This window comes from Rhipicephalus microplus, chromosome 5, assembly GCF_043290135.1.
Source record: "Rhipicephalus microplus isolate Deutch F79 chromosome 5, USDA_Rmic, whole genome shotgun sequence".
Taxonomy (NCBI): Eukaryota; Metazoa; Arthropoda; class Arachnida; order Ixodida; family Ixodidae; genus Rhipicephalus; species Rhipicephalus microplus.
In genome coordinates, this window is record NC_134704.1 from 8,237,808 (window position 1) to 8,253,387 (window position 15,580).

The following is a 15,580-nucleotide window of genomic DNA, read 5'->3' on the forward strand; positions in this document are numbered from 1 at the left end:
TGAAGCTACACGGCTGCTTTCAAGTCGAAAGTAATAGATCATGCACTAAGCAACGACAACAGGGCCACCGGTAGGCCCTTCGGAGTCTATGAGTTATGTGTTCGGTACTGGTGACGGCAGCTGAAAGCCACCAAGAAGCGTTGGGCCTGCCGTGCGCCTAAAACTGGCATTGATCGTAAACTTTATTTCTTCAGAAGGAAAGTGCGGACGATTCTATTAAATAGCCATCAGCCCAATACTGACGTCCTACACTTACCTTTTGAGGGCTCCTGTTGCGCGACGAATGCTACCGCTACGGCCGCAACACCCACAAGCTTTGCGTATGGTATTCTAATTCTCAACGATTTGCTTGCACTTTTAGTGTCTCAAATAAATCTTGCCTTGTGTTGAACCAGTGCTTTTAACGTTGAGGTAAGTTTTAATTAGTACTTCTCAAAGCTTGCTGTTAGTTGCTGGAGTGAGAATCCCGATTTGCGACCACTTCGTTTTCTATTTTGCACTGTACGTTTTCGTAGAAAGTTTTCTCCGCGTAATTCGAGCACCCCGAACTTTGCATCGGTTTTCCGCCAAAAAAAGTGCGAGGATTATGCGAGTAAATACGGTACCGGCCCTTGGCATAAACTGAGTGATCGTCTGGCAACAGGGAGCATTGCATGCTTTTTGGCCATCAGCATCGACATCGCCTATATGGGCCGACACCCGGTACATTCTCTGCCGATGCCATTTTTCTTTTCTTGTTTATTCAGTGTACCTAACGAGTGGCAACCTTGCTCTGCGGCCAGCTATGAATACTGGGACGCATTGCCATTTCACCGCCGCATTTAAGAGAAAAGCCTCAGGCACTGGTGCAACGAAATATCCAAACTGTCGGCATGTAACGTGCAGAAGGCGTAGTTTCGCGGTCGTCAAGCTGTGCCCTCGGAACTCGAGGTCAAAGTGGCGGATTTTATCGGCGAGTACTGTGCCAGGTCCCTGCCAGTGAATGTAGATATCATTCGCACAAAAGCCGTCGAGCTTGCCCGTGAAGCTGGTCTAACGAGAAAAAAATTTCAAGGGGTCCATTTATTGGGTCAGCCGTTTCATGCGATGCAAGGGAATTGCCCTTCAATGGCACTCGTCAATCTGCCAGAAGCTGCCCGAGGTATACAAGGACAAGTTCGTAGAGTTTCAAATCTACGTGAATACCCTCCGATGGCAGCATGGCTACATGTTATGCCAGATTGGCAACACCAATGAAACGCCGGTGCGGTTTGGTATCGACCAGAAGCAAGCACTCGCGCTTCACCGGAATGTTTTCCTGCACCGCTGACCGCAAAGTTCCCCTGCTCATAATCTTTAAGCGGAGGACGTTGCCGAAGGAGGCCTTCCTATGGAATGTCGTCGTCCGCGTGAACGAAAAGGGGTACACGGACGAAGCATTAATGCGCGAGTGGATCCGCACAGTGTGGAACCGGTGGCCCAGAGCCCTCCTGAAGCACCAGGACATGCTTGTGTTAGATGCATTTCGCAACAGTTGATGCATCAGTAAAGGAGATGCTTCGCGACGAGAAGACCGATCTTGTCGTCACTTCGGGAGGGACGACGTCAGCCCTATAACTGCTGGACGTCGTCAAGCTTCTTAAGGACGACGTCAGCACTTCCTTAAGAAGCTTTTTAAGGCCATGTACGTGTGTAATACACTGAATGAATGGCTGGCGAAAACCTGCGGGCCCTGACAGGCTGGCTGCGCAGGCCATCTCTCGCGACAGTTTGTGGTTGGGTGTCCGGGGCATGGAGGTCTCTGCCTGAATAAATGGTGGTGCACACATTTAAGAAGTGCTGCATCAGCAATGCTCTCAACGGCACAGAGGACAACATGTTACAGGAGGCATCTAGTGAAAAGCAGATGCCCTCGGAAGAGAGCTCCAACAGCTCGGAGGACTGAATTAAGTGAATCAGTGAAACATTCCGCGTTTTTCTTCTTTTGCTAGTCAAGTTAAATGGGTCGACCTATACTCCGTCTAGACCTTTATTCCGCATTATACGGTAGTTGCATATTTGAAATCAGCACATAAATCCTCATAAACTAAGAAGGTTCCAGAAAAACTGGTCGAAAATTCTAAAAGATAGTTGTAACACCCGACTTTTAAGGAGGGACGAGGGTCCTAATATAGCAAAGAAATGTAAGAAATGGTGACTTGCGAAAATTGCATTTTGAGGTATCTATAATCGAAAGCATGCTCTGGAAAAATTTTATATGATGACAAAATACCATTTCTTTCTGTTAAAAACTTAATGTATGAAATTACAAATGGTTTTAAAACTAGAAACCTAATTTTTTTGGCATTGTTCTTTTTTTGTAAAGTGAATCTTCTGTTAAGATATCTAAACAAACTTGGTACTATTCTTTTTTGCAGCTCTTGAACTACAGGCTAAAACTTTTCTTTCCCTCTCAACCTTGATGAAATAGTAATTATAGGATAAATACCAGCTAATTTCTGGAAGCTCATTTTTACCTTCCAAGTTTAAAAATTATTTCTAATCAAAGAAATTGCCGTTTTGACATGTACAGTCGCCGACCGATTTTCCGGACTCCAAAAATTCGGACTTGTTGGATATTCCCGACTTCATAAATGCACCGTCAGGGATCCCATAGAGCTAATGCATTGTTTCGACCGATTTTTCGGGCGAATTTGCCCCTGAAAGTTCGATTTTTCGGACTAAATCGCTCGTTTTGTGCTACGCCCCAAGCCATTGTGAACGCCGCCATGTTGGATTTTCCGTCGGCTTGGCTAAGCTTGGTCTTCAGATGCCTTTCCTGCCTCCGAGACTGGAATGCGCACGCCATATTTTAAGTTTCGGAGGCCGTGTTTGCTTTTTAAAAGACGCGGTGATGGATGCCGTTTTTTCGTCTTCGGTCAGCACTATCGTCATCACATCGCACGGGGAGGAGGCGAAAGAAGGATTCTGTTATTGTAGTTGCAGCTTTTTTCAGTCGCCATTCTGCACGTGTTGTGTCGCGTAGCGTCGAGACGTTGTGTGCTTCGCAGCGGCTATCTGCGGCATCGAATTTTGTGTTCTCGGTGCCATGGCTCCGCTATCTGTGCCATCGCGGGAGCCAGGTGGTGTGAAGAAGCGTGGGAAGTATACGACCCTGACGATGGAGAAGAAAGCTGCCATAATCAAGCTAATAGAGAGTGGACGTTCGCAGCTAGATGTCGCCGAATGACGGTCGACGCCAAATGGCGTTCGTCGTTGTCGTCATCCGACGACAACGACGACCGCCCGCAGCCGTCGGCGGCAGAGATCGCCAACGCGGTGACAATTTTGTCGAGCGTTTACGGCGACGATGTCTCCTTGGCGCAAATACGGGCAAACCAAATTGCCTCCAAGCGTAGTTTGAGGCAAGGCAGCATCAAGGACTTTTTTAAACCTGCCTGATGCAATAAACTTCAGATTTTTGGCGAAAAAGAATTTTTCGGACTGTTCAATTTTTCGTACTTTTTTTTGGTCCCCGCCAGGTCCGAAAAATCGGTCGGCGACTGTAGTTTGCTTTAGCATGTGAGATTAACCTATTAGAAGAAACATGCAGTTTCAAAAACTGACTTTTTATTGCCTTTCTTTATTGCGAGTTACCATAACCACCCATAAGAAAATACCTAAATATAATGGGGAAATCTGTCATTACTTTTTTTCTAAATGAGATATACGAAATCTGTCTGCAGATTTAAAATCTCGATGCAATGGTATGCATAAGTGGTAATTTTCTTGACAGTACGATAATAACTAAAAAGCTCTTTTTAGGAACCTAGTCCCCCATTAAAACCTGAAAAAAAATTCAGCTAATGAAAGGTTGAAGAGCAGTTTTTGTTTTTTATCGCAGCTAGGCAAAACACAGACTTTACCTGTCACTGTGAACCGAATCTTAAACGATGGCAACTCCTTGCCAGATGTCATAGCTGTGGTAGAGTCGCTTAACATGGCTTGAAGGGTGAGTGTGTGGGCCCCCAAATTCTGAATGTTCTCTGCAAAGAAAAAGTAAGAGGCACTTTGCACAGGAGACCACACCAGTCAGAACGACAAGAACAAATTACCTACATAATGCTAAGCTTCAATTCAAAATGTTTATACCTGCAGCCTATTATTAAAAAAAAAAAGAACAGCCTTGAAAAAAAAAAAAACATTACAGTCAGACTGCTTACATGCAAAGTTATAGCATTTTTCGGGCACCCTGTTTTTTTGGACTCTGCCATGGTACTGTCATGTGATTCATAGAGTCAATGTATAACATTGACAAATATTTTTGATGTTTGACACCCTCTGTGTTTGATTTCCAAGGCTTTTTCTTTCAAGCACCAGTCGAAAGCTTCTAAGAATCGGCAAAAGACAAACATCGCTGCCAGTTTGTTTTTCTGCAGCTTAGAACATGCGTTGCATGCATACCATAACCTGATCTAGTCAACATCACTGGTAATCATCGGCAACTTCATCCCATAGGTCACTCGCGTCGCACTTTTCGCTGTCGTAGCATTCCTTTCGTGCTGCTTCCTGCGCTCATCTTGAACAAGCAATTGCCAACCAAAAAGCTAGAAAAGAGCCGTGTAACAAGCGTGCAGGTCAAGCTGCCTGACCGAAACAAATGCAACTGGGCGAAGCCTTACGCGAAAACCCGAACAAAAAACAAGTGCTATCGCACATTTGAGAGGGCTATCGCACATTTGATAAGATGAGCCCACAGAAAAATAAGCAGGTGTTCTGATAATGATGATAGTGCCAGCTCCAGAGCTGGGCACTACTTTTTTAGCTGCGAGTCATTTTTTAAAATCACTATTCTTTATTTTGAAGTGCTGTGGAGATATTAAGGGGATAAAATTAGATACATTAGTCTGAAACATTTGGCATTTTGAAATTCGAAATAGTGAAATATCTTTAGATTCATGAAACGGTCATTTCGATGTGAATTTTCAAAAAGTCATTGATCTGGAAAAATCATTTCTGAGGTTCACTCTAACTAGATTTGAGTGCATATTGCACATGTTTTTGTACGCATACCAAGCGTTGTACATCAATTAAACTTTTTCGCTATGATAAGAAGGTCTCATTTGTCCAAAAAATATGTGTTTTCTGGATAAATATGAAAAAATTATTAACTTGGGTCGCACAAGGATATAATTGTTGCCAACCTAAAGTAAGCAATTAGTACGAGCGGAGTATTCTAAGCCTTCTCACTGTGGAGTAATCTGAGCCACTAATCGTCCAGAACCATAAAAGTTCAGTGGCACAAAAACTGTTATTGTCCAAAGTGAAAACTATGCAACATTAGTACTATGGGACTGATTACATATTTGAAATTGGCATAAAAACGTATGTAAAGGGCAAAAATTTCACTGCTTGAAGCCTCTCTTGCTCTCTGCTTTTAATTGAAAACACTCAGTATATTTTAAAGCTTTAGTGAAAGACTGTGCATGTCGCAGATTCATACCAGCCAAACCAGGGACTTTTGTTCAAATAAGGACCGCATGGGCATCCCTTTACTTTGGTGTGTCACATAAACTCATGTCAACCGTTTTAGTTTCACTTAAGTTTTCTTTTTTTTCAGAAGTTGGGTTGAAACATTACATTTATGGCCACAATCAGGAAGACTGGTCCGAAATTTGCAGTCTCCCGGACAAATCCAGAGACTTCTTCGCAGGTGTTCAAATTATGGTAAATGGAGTAAAAAAAAATGGAAACAATTCATCAAGACAGGTTGGCAGCAGTCTCGGCACCCACGTCTAATGGGCAGATGGTTCACGAATGTGCAGGCAAAGCAGCAACTCACCCATCCTGCGAAACCAATAGCCCCAATTCTTGTTGTGAGGAGAGACGTACTGCGCGACCACCTTATCACCAGATGCAGCTGCACAGAATGAAACAAATGGCATATGAAGCAACATAATGAGCAGTCATGTATGTGTAAATAATAAACTTAAGGTCTTAAGCAAATTTGAAGCTAACAGTGACTTGGTCAAATTATTTCGAAACAATTTGAATAGTACAGTAGACTCTCAGTAAATGCAAATGTATTAAACGGAACTGCTGCTTAAGGGGAGATGTGGGTCTAAAACGCGAGTTTTTTCTTTTTTTTTTTCAAAATTACCGATTTTTGTTTTCACCTGGTTTGATAAAATGTGTACCTCTACTGTTCTGGAAAAAAAAAAAATACATGTGAAGACTCGACTGGAAATGTTTTAAAATTGCATCTAAAGAGCACAAGGTGCCTGTTAAAAGGCCCAGAGCGTGCAGTCTTCGAGCAGCTTGCCGCCAATAATGCACTGCCACGCGCCATTGTCGATCACACGAGGCAAAGAGTCGAGCCTCACTCTTCAAATAATGACAGTTTCTCTCGCTTACGCAGCGCAAGAAATACCGTAATTACTCGAATCTAATGCGCACCTTTTTTCCGGTTAAGAGTGTTCATAAATTGCATGTGCATTACAAGCGAGTACGAAAAAAAAAAATGAATACGGTCATTGTATTGCCATTGGCATTTCCAAAATGGCCGCCCCCTACGTGCGTCGGCATGGAGCGTCGGCCATTTCTGCCTATGTGTTTCCCGTGTGTGGCACTTCGTACGTGTGCTGAAGAGTTCGTCATCTGGTAGTGCATTAGCATCTACGGCATCATAGGGCCGACTCCAAAAACTCGATGAGTGCACCACAATGCCGCTTTTAAAAGAAAAGTCATCGCGTGTGCCGAAATGGACGGAAATCGGGCCGCATCGCGGTCGTTCGGAGTTCCCGAAACGTGCGTGTGGGACTGGCGGAAACAAAAGCAGAAGATTGTCGACAGCAAAGCTTATTGCAAAGGCTTCAGTGGACCACAGCAGGGTCGGTTTCCGCAAATTAAAGAGCTGCTCGGCGAGTATGTGCTTGAGCAGCGAGCGGCACAGCGGCCCGTGACAGAACTGCTCCAAGTGCGGGCTATGCAATTAGCCTCAGAAAAAGGTCTAATGCGGAGCCAGTTTAAAGCGAGCAGGTGCTGGCTAACTAACTTTATGAAGAGTAAAGGCTTTTCTCTCCAAAGGAGAACGGGCATATGCGAAAAGTTTTGCGGAGGAGTACGATAAAAAGCTTCACAGTTTTCAGAGGTTCGTCCTAAACTTGCGGCACAACAACGGCTACCTGCTTGGGCAAATCGGGAATGCCGATCAGACGCCTCTTTACTTCAACATGCCTGGCACCACAACTGGCGAGAAGAAGGGGTCGAAGCAAGTTCGCGTGCTGACATCGGGCCATGATAAAACTAGAGTGACGGCAAAGCTCCGTTGCACGTCAGATAGGCACAAGCTTCCCCCGTACCTCATATTTAAACGGAAGACACTCCCGAAAGGAGACGTTTTCGTGAGTGGTGTGATCGTGTCGGCCAACGAGAAAAATGGGCGCGCGTTGCAATCAATGTCTTACTTTTTTTTTTTTTCGTCGTGGAAACCGGGTGCGCGTTACAATTGAGGGCGTGGTAGAATCGAGTAAATACGGTAATAAAAAGAACCATGCTTTTGTGCGTTTTTCGAGTGCCGCGACTGACTTATCCCGTGATACAGGTCGGGGATCGCTATTGGCCGCTGTGCACCCATATGTGTTCTGAAGCCTACTTGCGGGGTACATGTCTTGTCAAGCAGCGCAGCTGAACAGTATTTTTCTCGTGTATTTATCTCCGTTATAAATGAAAAAAAAGCCATTGCTCGCGCATGAAAGCCGTTAAGGTGCTGCACTCTGTGGGAATAGGTTACGAACAGCTCGTCCGATTTGCGGCAGTTGTTGGCTTGCAAAAGCCAATGCATCAAAAGTCATTCACAGCCATCAGCCAGAAAGTTTGTGATGTGGCACTGAATGATGTCAGTGCCAATCTTACAAGGTCGAAGGAGCTCACAGTGAAGAAGCTTAACGGGGACGACATTGTCATTATGTACGACGATATGTGGCACAAACTTGGTTGAAAAATAGCATCGACACTGTTGTGTCTCTCGACACTGGACTTAGTTTAGATTTCGCAGTCTTGTCGAACTTCTTCCTAGCTTGCAGTCGGCACAAAGCTCTGCCAGACGGAGGGAAGAAGTTTGACAGGCGTTTCAGGCCCTGTCTGTGAGCGAAATGTCTGTGAGAAGTCGGCTCGAAAAAGCCGAGAAAGACAAACTCATGGCGCTGGCATATTTTAGTGGCAGTGGCAACTAAAATATGTATTGTTCTTCTTGATGTGTAATTTCCTAGCATTTACAGACATCTTTCATAAATAAAAACTCAAAAATTTTTTTTTTTCAAAACACAAGATTTGCCATTTATTTCTATGTGCCCCTCCTTTTCTGGGCACTTCTACTGCTCAGATCTGCATAAAATTTTACCCAATTTTTTTTTAAAGTATGATAAATACAATTATCTAGTTTAAATTTCAATATTTTACTTTATAATAAACAAATTTATGTAAACCTTTACACCTTTACTAGGGTAGGTGAAATATGAACTTTTTTTACGTCTATTATGTTTCATGCCTATTATGTATTTTATATGTGCTTCTTAATTAGTTATTTCTATACTACAATTTATTTGAAAATTTATGAACTACAAATGGTAAAAAATTATGGAAGTTTAGGTATGAAAAGAGGGGGGCAAAAAGGTTAAGGTTTTCACTTTGTCATTCCGCAGAGCTAAATGTAAGCATTTTACAAGAAAACTAATCATATATTTGAAATCAGCATTTAAAAGTTCTATAAACAGCTGAAATTTCATTGCTCTAGGGTGAATATTTGAAAAAAAAAAAGTGTCTTACAGTAGCATCTCTCCTTAAATAAAACAAGTGCTTACGGCAAGAATTGGTTTCGTGCTTGTATTCTGCATCCTGGTTAATCTCTTATTAAACAAAACTCCTGCTAAATGAAACAATTTCCTGGTCCCTTCAGGCTTCGTTTAATGAGAGTGTACCGTATATACCACCCATAACATAAGTCCAGAGAGTCGCAAATATCCGCACTAAAACCAAAACAACCTTTTTCAAAGTGCAGCCTCGTGTGCTGGAGAATAGAAGCATGTGATGCATGGTGTTCACAACCATAAAATTTCCGAATGCTAAAAAAAATTACTATGTTCTACTATGTTCAACTACAACGTCGCCTAAACTTCGGTGCTTCTAAATAAAAAACTGACTGGTGACCTTGAAGAATATGGGTGATACTGCATATTCCTCGGACTGCAAATTTCATGCAGCAACACTTGCGCCATTTTTTTTTTAGGAGCGGAGCTCCTTATGGTGTGGCTTGTGCATCCTCCCCTTGTCGTAGTGCGTAACCTGTGGCACATACCCGCATACCAGTGGCACATACCCGCCCTCAGGCACATATCCGCATGTCCACATGTTACGAAAAACTTAGCATGGCAAACTTAACAACCGCGCAGATGGGTGTATGAACGGGTGTACGTACAGACAAACTGATGCACAGATGGAAGCAGGGATTGACAGACGCTCCGCCCCACTCATCATCATTCATTCTGTGGATGTGCTGTGACTTTCTTCACACAAAGTGAATGCCAATTACGGGGAGTTTTCACAACTCATGACAATTTGTCACACCTTTCTCGGATGCCACTTGTTTAGACACACTTCCAGATTGTTCTGTGCCCAAATTTCAGTTTGATATTTCTAGAAAACGACAGCTGTCCGACCCGTGCTTTCCCTAAAGGTTCTTGTCCGAAAAATCAGGATTTGTTCCTTTTTACCTGCCAACCTGGCAACAGAAAAATTGGTAAAACCCCTGAGCAAGAAAGGAGGTGGAGAGCGGGGATTAGATTTTTTTCTTCATTTGTAGCTGTGATGAATTTGCGTTTAACGACAAGCATAATCATGTTTTGCCGCCATAAGTCAAATAGAGGCACTGAATTGTTTTACTTCATTTTTGGCACTAAAAAAAAAACAAAAAGCAAGAGAGATGGGGGAGGGGGAAATCCAAAAGGCAAACATCGGCGTTGCTGTCTCATAATGGCTTGGAGTGGCCGAACAAACAAGGGTAAGGTTTCCCACTAAGGTTAGAGCCTCAATAGGGGCGCACAGATACTCCGAGAATTTTACGTCATCAAAACAACTAGAAAAAAGATCGATTTCTATCAAAATAACTTACATATGTCTTCACACGTGAATGGACGGGACAGCGCAACTGGCTGCCGCGATAGCGCGGGTCAAAGCTTTGGCTTTGCTGGCAACAAGATTCTTCAGCGAGAATGCCAAAACGCTTCTAGCCTTTTTTTCTACGTCTTTACTGCCTTCAATTTACTGCTGCGTCATTCACGTGCCCTCAAAGCTCATAGATCGCTATCGCGTCACTGCTATCCGGGTTATGTGCGCAGCGATTCCGGCAAACAGTAATATTGATTTCTATCCACGTGCCTTTAAAACAAAGTCGTTTTATGCTATGGCCGCAACTGCCACAGTTTTGTCCCCAGAGTTTGCGGAAAAGCAGCGTTGCTAAATGGTCGAGCACTGGCCGTGCGCACACTTTCAGAGTTTTGTCAATAACGTCATGACCTTACATTGCGATTGTGTCGAACGATCGCGATTTCGTCCACCGCAGTTGTGGCAATGACAAGCACACGCACTGTAGAAGACAGTGCTGGTCACACCCTGACTACCGAAGCTTCGAGCACGCTGCTCTTAATCGACCTTCGTTCGACGGTTTCGGTACTAGAGTTTATATCACACACCGCAATTAAGAAGAGTGTTCGGACCATTTGAAATTCGGCCGATACACATTAACTTGGCTGAGAAATTTCACAAATTCGTATCTGCCGCTGTTTCGCATCACTGGAACTCTACTGTACGTTTCACAAACACCTCTCAAATTCATTTATAATAAAATGCGAAAAGCCCAGAACGGACTAATCTGCATTTCTGTCTATGCGGGCAGATCTCCCACACAGATTTCGATTTCCAAGATATTTTCATGGCAACGTACGAAAGGAAGAAATGGACGAAATCCAGGAGTCTCCCGGACAATGCGGGGGACTTGGCAGGTATGCAATGATGATAACACCAATACATATCGTTCTCTCCTAGTGGCGAAATATAGCACAATGCCGGTTCTGTGGCCTCCGCAATGCATCATAGCCAATCGAGGAAGCCACGCTATTTTACTAATTATATTACTTTAATCGAAAATGAAATATTTTTCAGAAAATTTCAGCCAAGATCGCGGTCAAAATTCGTACATTTTACAGGAAAATTGAAAGAGTTGGCAGGTATGGTACCACTTACAGTGCCAGACAATCTTCATTTCCACAGAAAGACGCTTGTTCTGAGCTCCAGGTAACTTGCTGACATTCTCCCCCTTTTTGTTCTGAATTTCCACCTTGATGTCACCTGCACAAGACGACCACAGGAAAATCTAAGCACACAGAAATTTGGATGTCAATAAGTAAAACATGCACCAAACTGAAAGTGAGACAATACACTACACTTAAAAAGGGCCAGTTTATGTAAGTTGGCAACCTGTGTCAGCCAAATGCCATATGGGTACAGTGTGTTAGAAGAGAGCAATAGAATGAACGAGGCGACCGTGCCTCTTCTTGACTGATTCTCGAGCGCGTGACATCAGCAGCGGTGCTGTAGTCATTTTGTACTGAAAATATCATGAGCGTCTGCATAGGGAGCGCGCGCTTCGTAGCCTGCGAAAGCATGTATCGGCTCACATTTAGCACATTTAATAAAGATGACTTGCCATAGGCAGGAACTGTTGCAGGTTCGGTTCCTGGCCACGGCAAGTTATCTTTTCACCTACTTTTCTTTTTTCACACTTACATTACAATTCGGTCTAATAACTTCCTCTGCACTTTCCTTGGCATTATTGTCTGTTAGACCTCATTAATATTGTGTGAGAACCCATAAAAACAAGCCCTTAAGTATACACTTCGTTCCCTAATTAATTACCGAGGGTCTTGTACTGGCAGACTTTGTGCCTTTAGGTTGTATACCAGAGACTATTCGTCAGCTGCAATCTTCTAATAAGTTCACGTGCTACGTGACACCAAACAGGCTAATAAAGAGTGTGCTATACTCGCTGCCAGGGCTACTGGCGCTGACTAACACTCCCATGTTTAATTCACATATAATCTCAATAAAGTGGCTGGGGGGATGGCCACCATGGTAGCTGAGTGGTAGAGCATCAACGTGTTAATCGAAAGTCGCAGGTTCGGTTCCTGCCCACGGCAAGTTCCTGCTCACGGCAAGGAAGGTGAATGGGAGTTGAAAAAGACTGCATTGTAACCAGTTCTGCACCATAAGCAGTTACATTATAACTGGTCTACACTGTAATGCATACAAAGGCTTGGTTTGTTGAATGTCGGCGGTCATATATGCCGAGAAGGGAGTCTGAAAACTTTGCCAAGCGAAAGCTGATCGTAAGTCTGCATACTGCCTCCCATTTCCCCCCCTTGCCCTGATTTCCGTTCTGCCAGTCAAGCAACGTCTGGAAAATTGGTGACCTCATTCGCAGCGTCCAAATTCTGCATGTGGTGCTCGCTGCAGTCCCCGATATCTTCGTCGCAAGTAATCTGCAGCTGGCACGCATGAGCACGCACCTATCACATGCTTTGAAATGTTTTTTTACATTTTTTTTTTTCAATTTGTGCGTGCCATATTTTTACCACGACCATGTCTCCAGTGTTTGTTGTAAAAGTAGGAGGCTTTGAAAAATGTTATATATAAGTGGACTCTGTTTCAAAGGGCAGCATAAGAAAATCGTTGGTGCACCGAAATTTAGTCGTTATAATAGATCGTTATATCTGGGATTGCTATAAATGGGTTCGACTGTATACTCATGGGCATACATATTTATTATGAACCCGTGAAATGGGGGTGCTCATTAGAGTTGTATAAATACTCTACCAAGAGACATAGTTTCTGACAAGTTGAGACAATAAAATGCTTTTTCTAGTTATTTCCACCCAATTTTAGGTCTACTGCATTCAGAGTTGTCAAGAAACATATTTAGATGCACTTGGCATTTTAGCATGACTTTTTCAGGGGGCACTTCTGATAAGCCCGACTCTTTACTAACAAACAACTGTGGCCCCTTCGAGTTCATTCTAACGGACATCTACTGTATGATGTGTTGTCGTGCCAAGTCGTTGGGCTCAGTGGCTTTGGTTACTTTTGAGTGCTTTGACTTCCCTTCAACTCCCCTTGTGATGAGAGTGTGTCATGCTCAATACGATGGCCGCTTCAAGAGGCATACTGTTTTGATGGCTAAAGAAATCAGTCGCTGCCCATAGTGTCTATTAGTGAGGTAACGATATAACGAATTTTGCCTCAGGCAATCTAAGAATTTCAGACCTGTTTCTGTAATTTTGGTACGAGCCTGCATCTTGCACTGGCGAGGCGGCGACAGTGCGCTTGTGGCCCCGACGACTCAGAGGCGAGAGTGAGCATTTGTTATTGCACGCAGATGTGCGCGAGGCAGGCAGGCGGGCCTGTGCCCCATGAACCGGCGTTTGCGCAGTTCTTGTCGGCGCAGGCACATGGGTGGATGTGCCCCCCCCCCCCCCTCCGAACAAAAAAAAAAAAACACTTCTGTATTGGCAGTGCCACACTTATAGTTAGCATCCCATATGTGAGGCCACGCTAAATATGGAGGATGCTTTGCTACTATCACAATAATAATGCAGTTTTTTACCACTAAATAAATGTTTTGTGCTAGCTTTGCTCTAAATTCCCCTTTTGTTTTAATTTGTGCATTTATTTTTTGAATTTCCATACTGAACCTGCATATAACAAACTCCTCTTTATGATAAACCTTTCCGGGAGTCGGCCAATTTCGCTATATCTGGCTTTAAATGTAACATCATGCAGAAGGATGCGAAATACCATGTTTGAAGACATCGTCTGAAAAATAAACGCACTTTTTCATGCATCCACAGGCTTCTAGTTACTTCAACACCCTACTTTTTCTGCTCAATGCCAAAAAGTCCCGTGTCGAGTTTTATTATTATTCTGAATGCAATGAAAAGACAGCCTTTTCACTACAATTAGGGTCCCTTTACAATTGTGTACATAAAGAACTGACACACCTATGGCCTTTCCAGCTGCCCGCTTCTCATTTGGGTAGAGCTGATCTCCCTCAGGCCATGTAACGTAGAGCTTTGAGGGCAACCTGAAGAAAGAAACAGATGCAACAAAATGGAAGTAGGCCTGATTTTGACATAACTTGCAATAAGTGCATTGGTACTGCATATATCGATTTTCCAAAAAGCCTGAAAAAGCGTGATGAGCATGCCTAGTATGCTAACGTGTTTTACTAATAAGGCTTGCAAACCTTTCACTAGCAGCCCGCAGCTTCACACAAAACAAATATTTGTTACTAAGCTAAACAATGCTTGCATTATTTCCTCACCTATTACAAATAATCAGCCATTTTATTTTTTTGTGAGACACCGCACGCAATCACTGCGAATTTAAATGTCACAGAGGAAGGAGAACTTTATATTTCTGTATCTTCCAGATTTTAGTCATTGTGAAGATTACTAATCGATGCGCTTCTTGAAACCGGATGCAAAATAAAAAATTACCTATACAAGAGAAAGAAAAAAAGCGTCTTTTCAGATGGTAACATTCGATGATATTTTGCCCTGCATCATTTATTTATATGGTCCAATGCATAAAATATACTACTGTGAAGGAAGTAACTGCATAAAAACATGTACAGTTCTCCTTTATCAGAAATTAATATTGTCACGGGGTCATGACGTGGCCCAAGACAGGAGACTTTGCGTTAGAATTTAACTGTTTATTTGGGTTAACCTGTGCCCGGTAAACGGAAAGTCTGATTACAGTAGCAGTCTTCGACTGATAGCGGCGAACAAAGCGTCGGCCGTCGATCAACTACTCACAAGCGGCGAAGCGCGTCGGCATTTATACTCTTGCCGTCGAATGTTCTAGCATTATCGCAGGCGGTGGCGCAGGTTCCAGAGTAATCTGTACAGTTTGCAGAGTAGGCGTGATCTTATCGAAATGATCTACTACAGTGCGGAAGCTTCTCGAAAACTGCAGGCGCGTTTTGCGCTCAGAATTGTGTAGTGTTTTGGGACGATAACAAAACTTGGGAAATTAAATGTGGCAATATAACGAATAACAAGTATTAAATATTCAAACAATATAGCAGTATTTTAACTTTCTTTGATTCAAATGTAAATTATAGGAATTTTCTAAGTATTCAAAACGAATGAATAGTTGTATACTAATCTGCATGTAACTCACCTGTAAAGGTGGTTTCACTGCATTTGAGGAGTGCTAAACCGCGAAAACACCTGTCCGAGAATAATAGGCCCTGCCGCAAAGTACCTCTTCAAGGTAAAATGAACATATCACCCCACATTGATTTATTTTTTAAGTTTAAAATTTTGCTATTATATCAACTTGCATGCTGTAACCATGGTAAATTTTGAAATGTAACATATTTTACAGAGTACCACAATTTTTATTGACTGTGCAATCCTGCTATCATTCAAAGTAATTTCCCCTTTCTTCGAACCAAAAAATGAATGGCATTCGTACAGGCCTTGTTTCAATATTTAAAAAATACTGT

The 15,580-nt window shown here is 43.0% G+C and overlaps 1 protein-coding gene across 1 annotated transcript in view; it reads right to left on the reverse strand.

Moving 5' to 3' along the window:
• Window positions 1-15,580, reverse strand: part of LOC119175053 (structural maintenance of chromosomes flexible hinge domain-containing protein 1) — a 274,681-nt gene that overhangs the window by 155,679 nt on the left and 103,422 nt on the right. The window contains exons 17-20 of the mRNA XM_037426232.2: window positions 14,067-14,149; window positions 11,257-11,361; window positions 5,801-5,878; window positions 3,885-4,004 (exon numbers count right to left, since the gene is read on the reverse strand). Of these exons, the coding sequence (XP_037282129.2) occupies window positions 3,885-4,004; window positions 5,801-5,878; window positions 11,257-11,361; window positions 14,067-14,149 (386 nt within the window). The remainder of the gene's footprint in view (window positions 1-3,884; window positions 4,005-5,800; window positions 5,879-11,256; window positions 11,362-14,066; window positions 14,150-15,580) is intronic.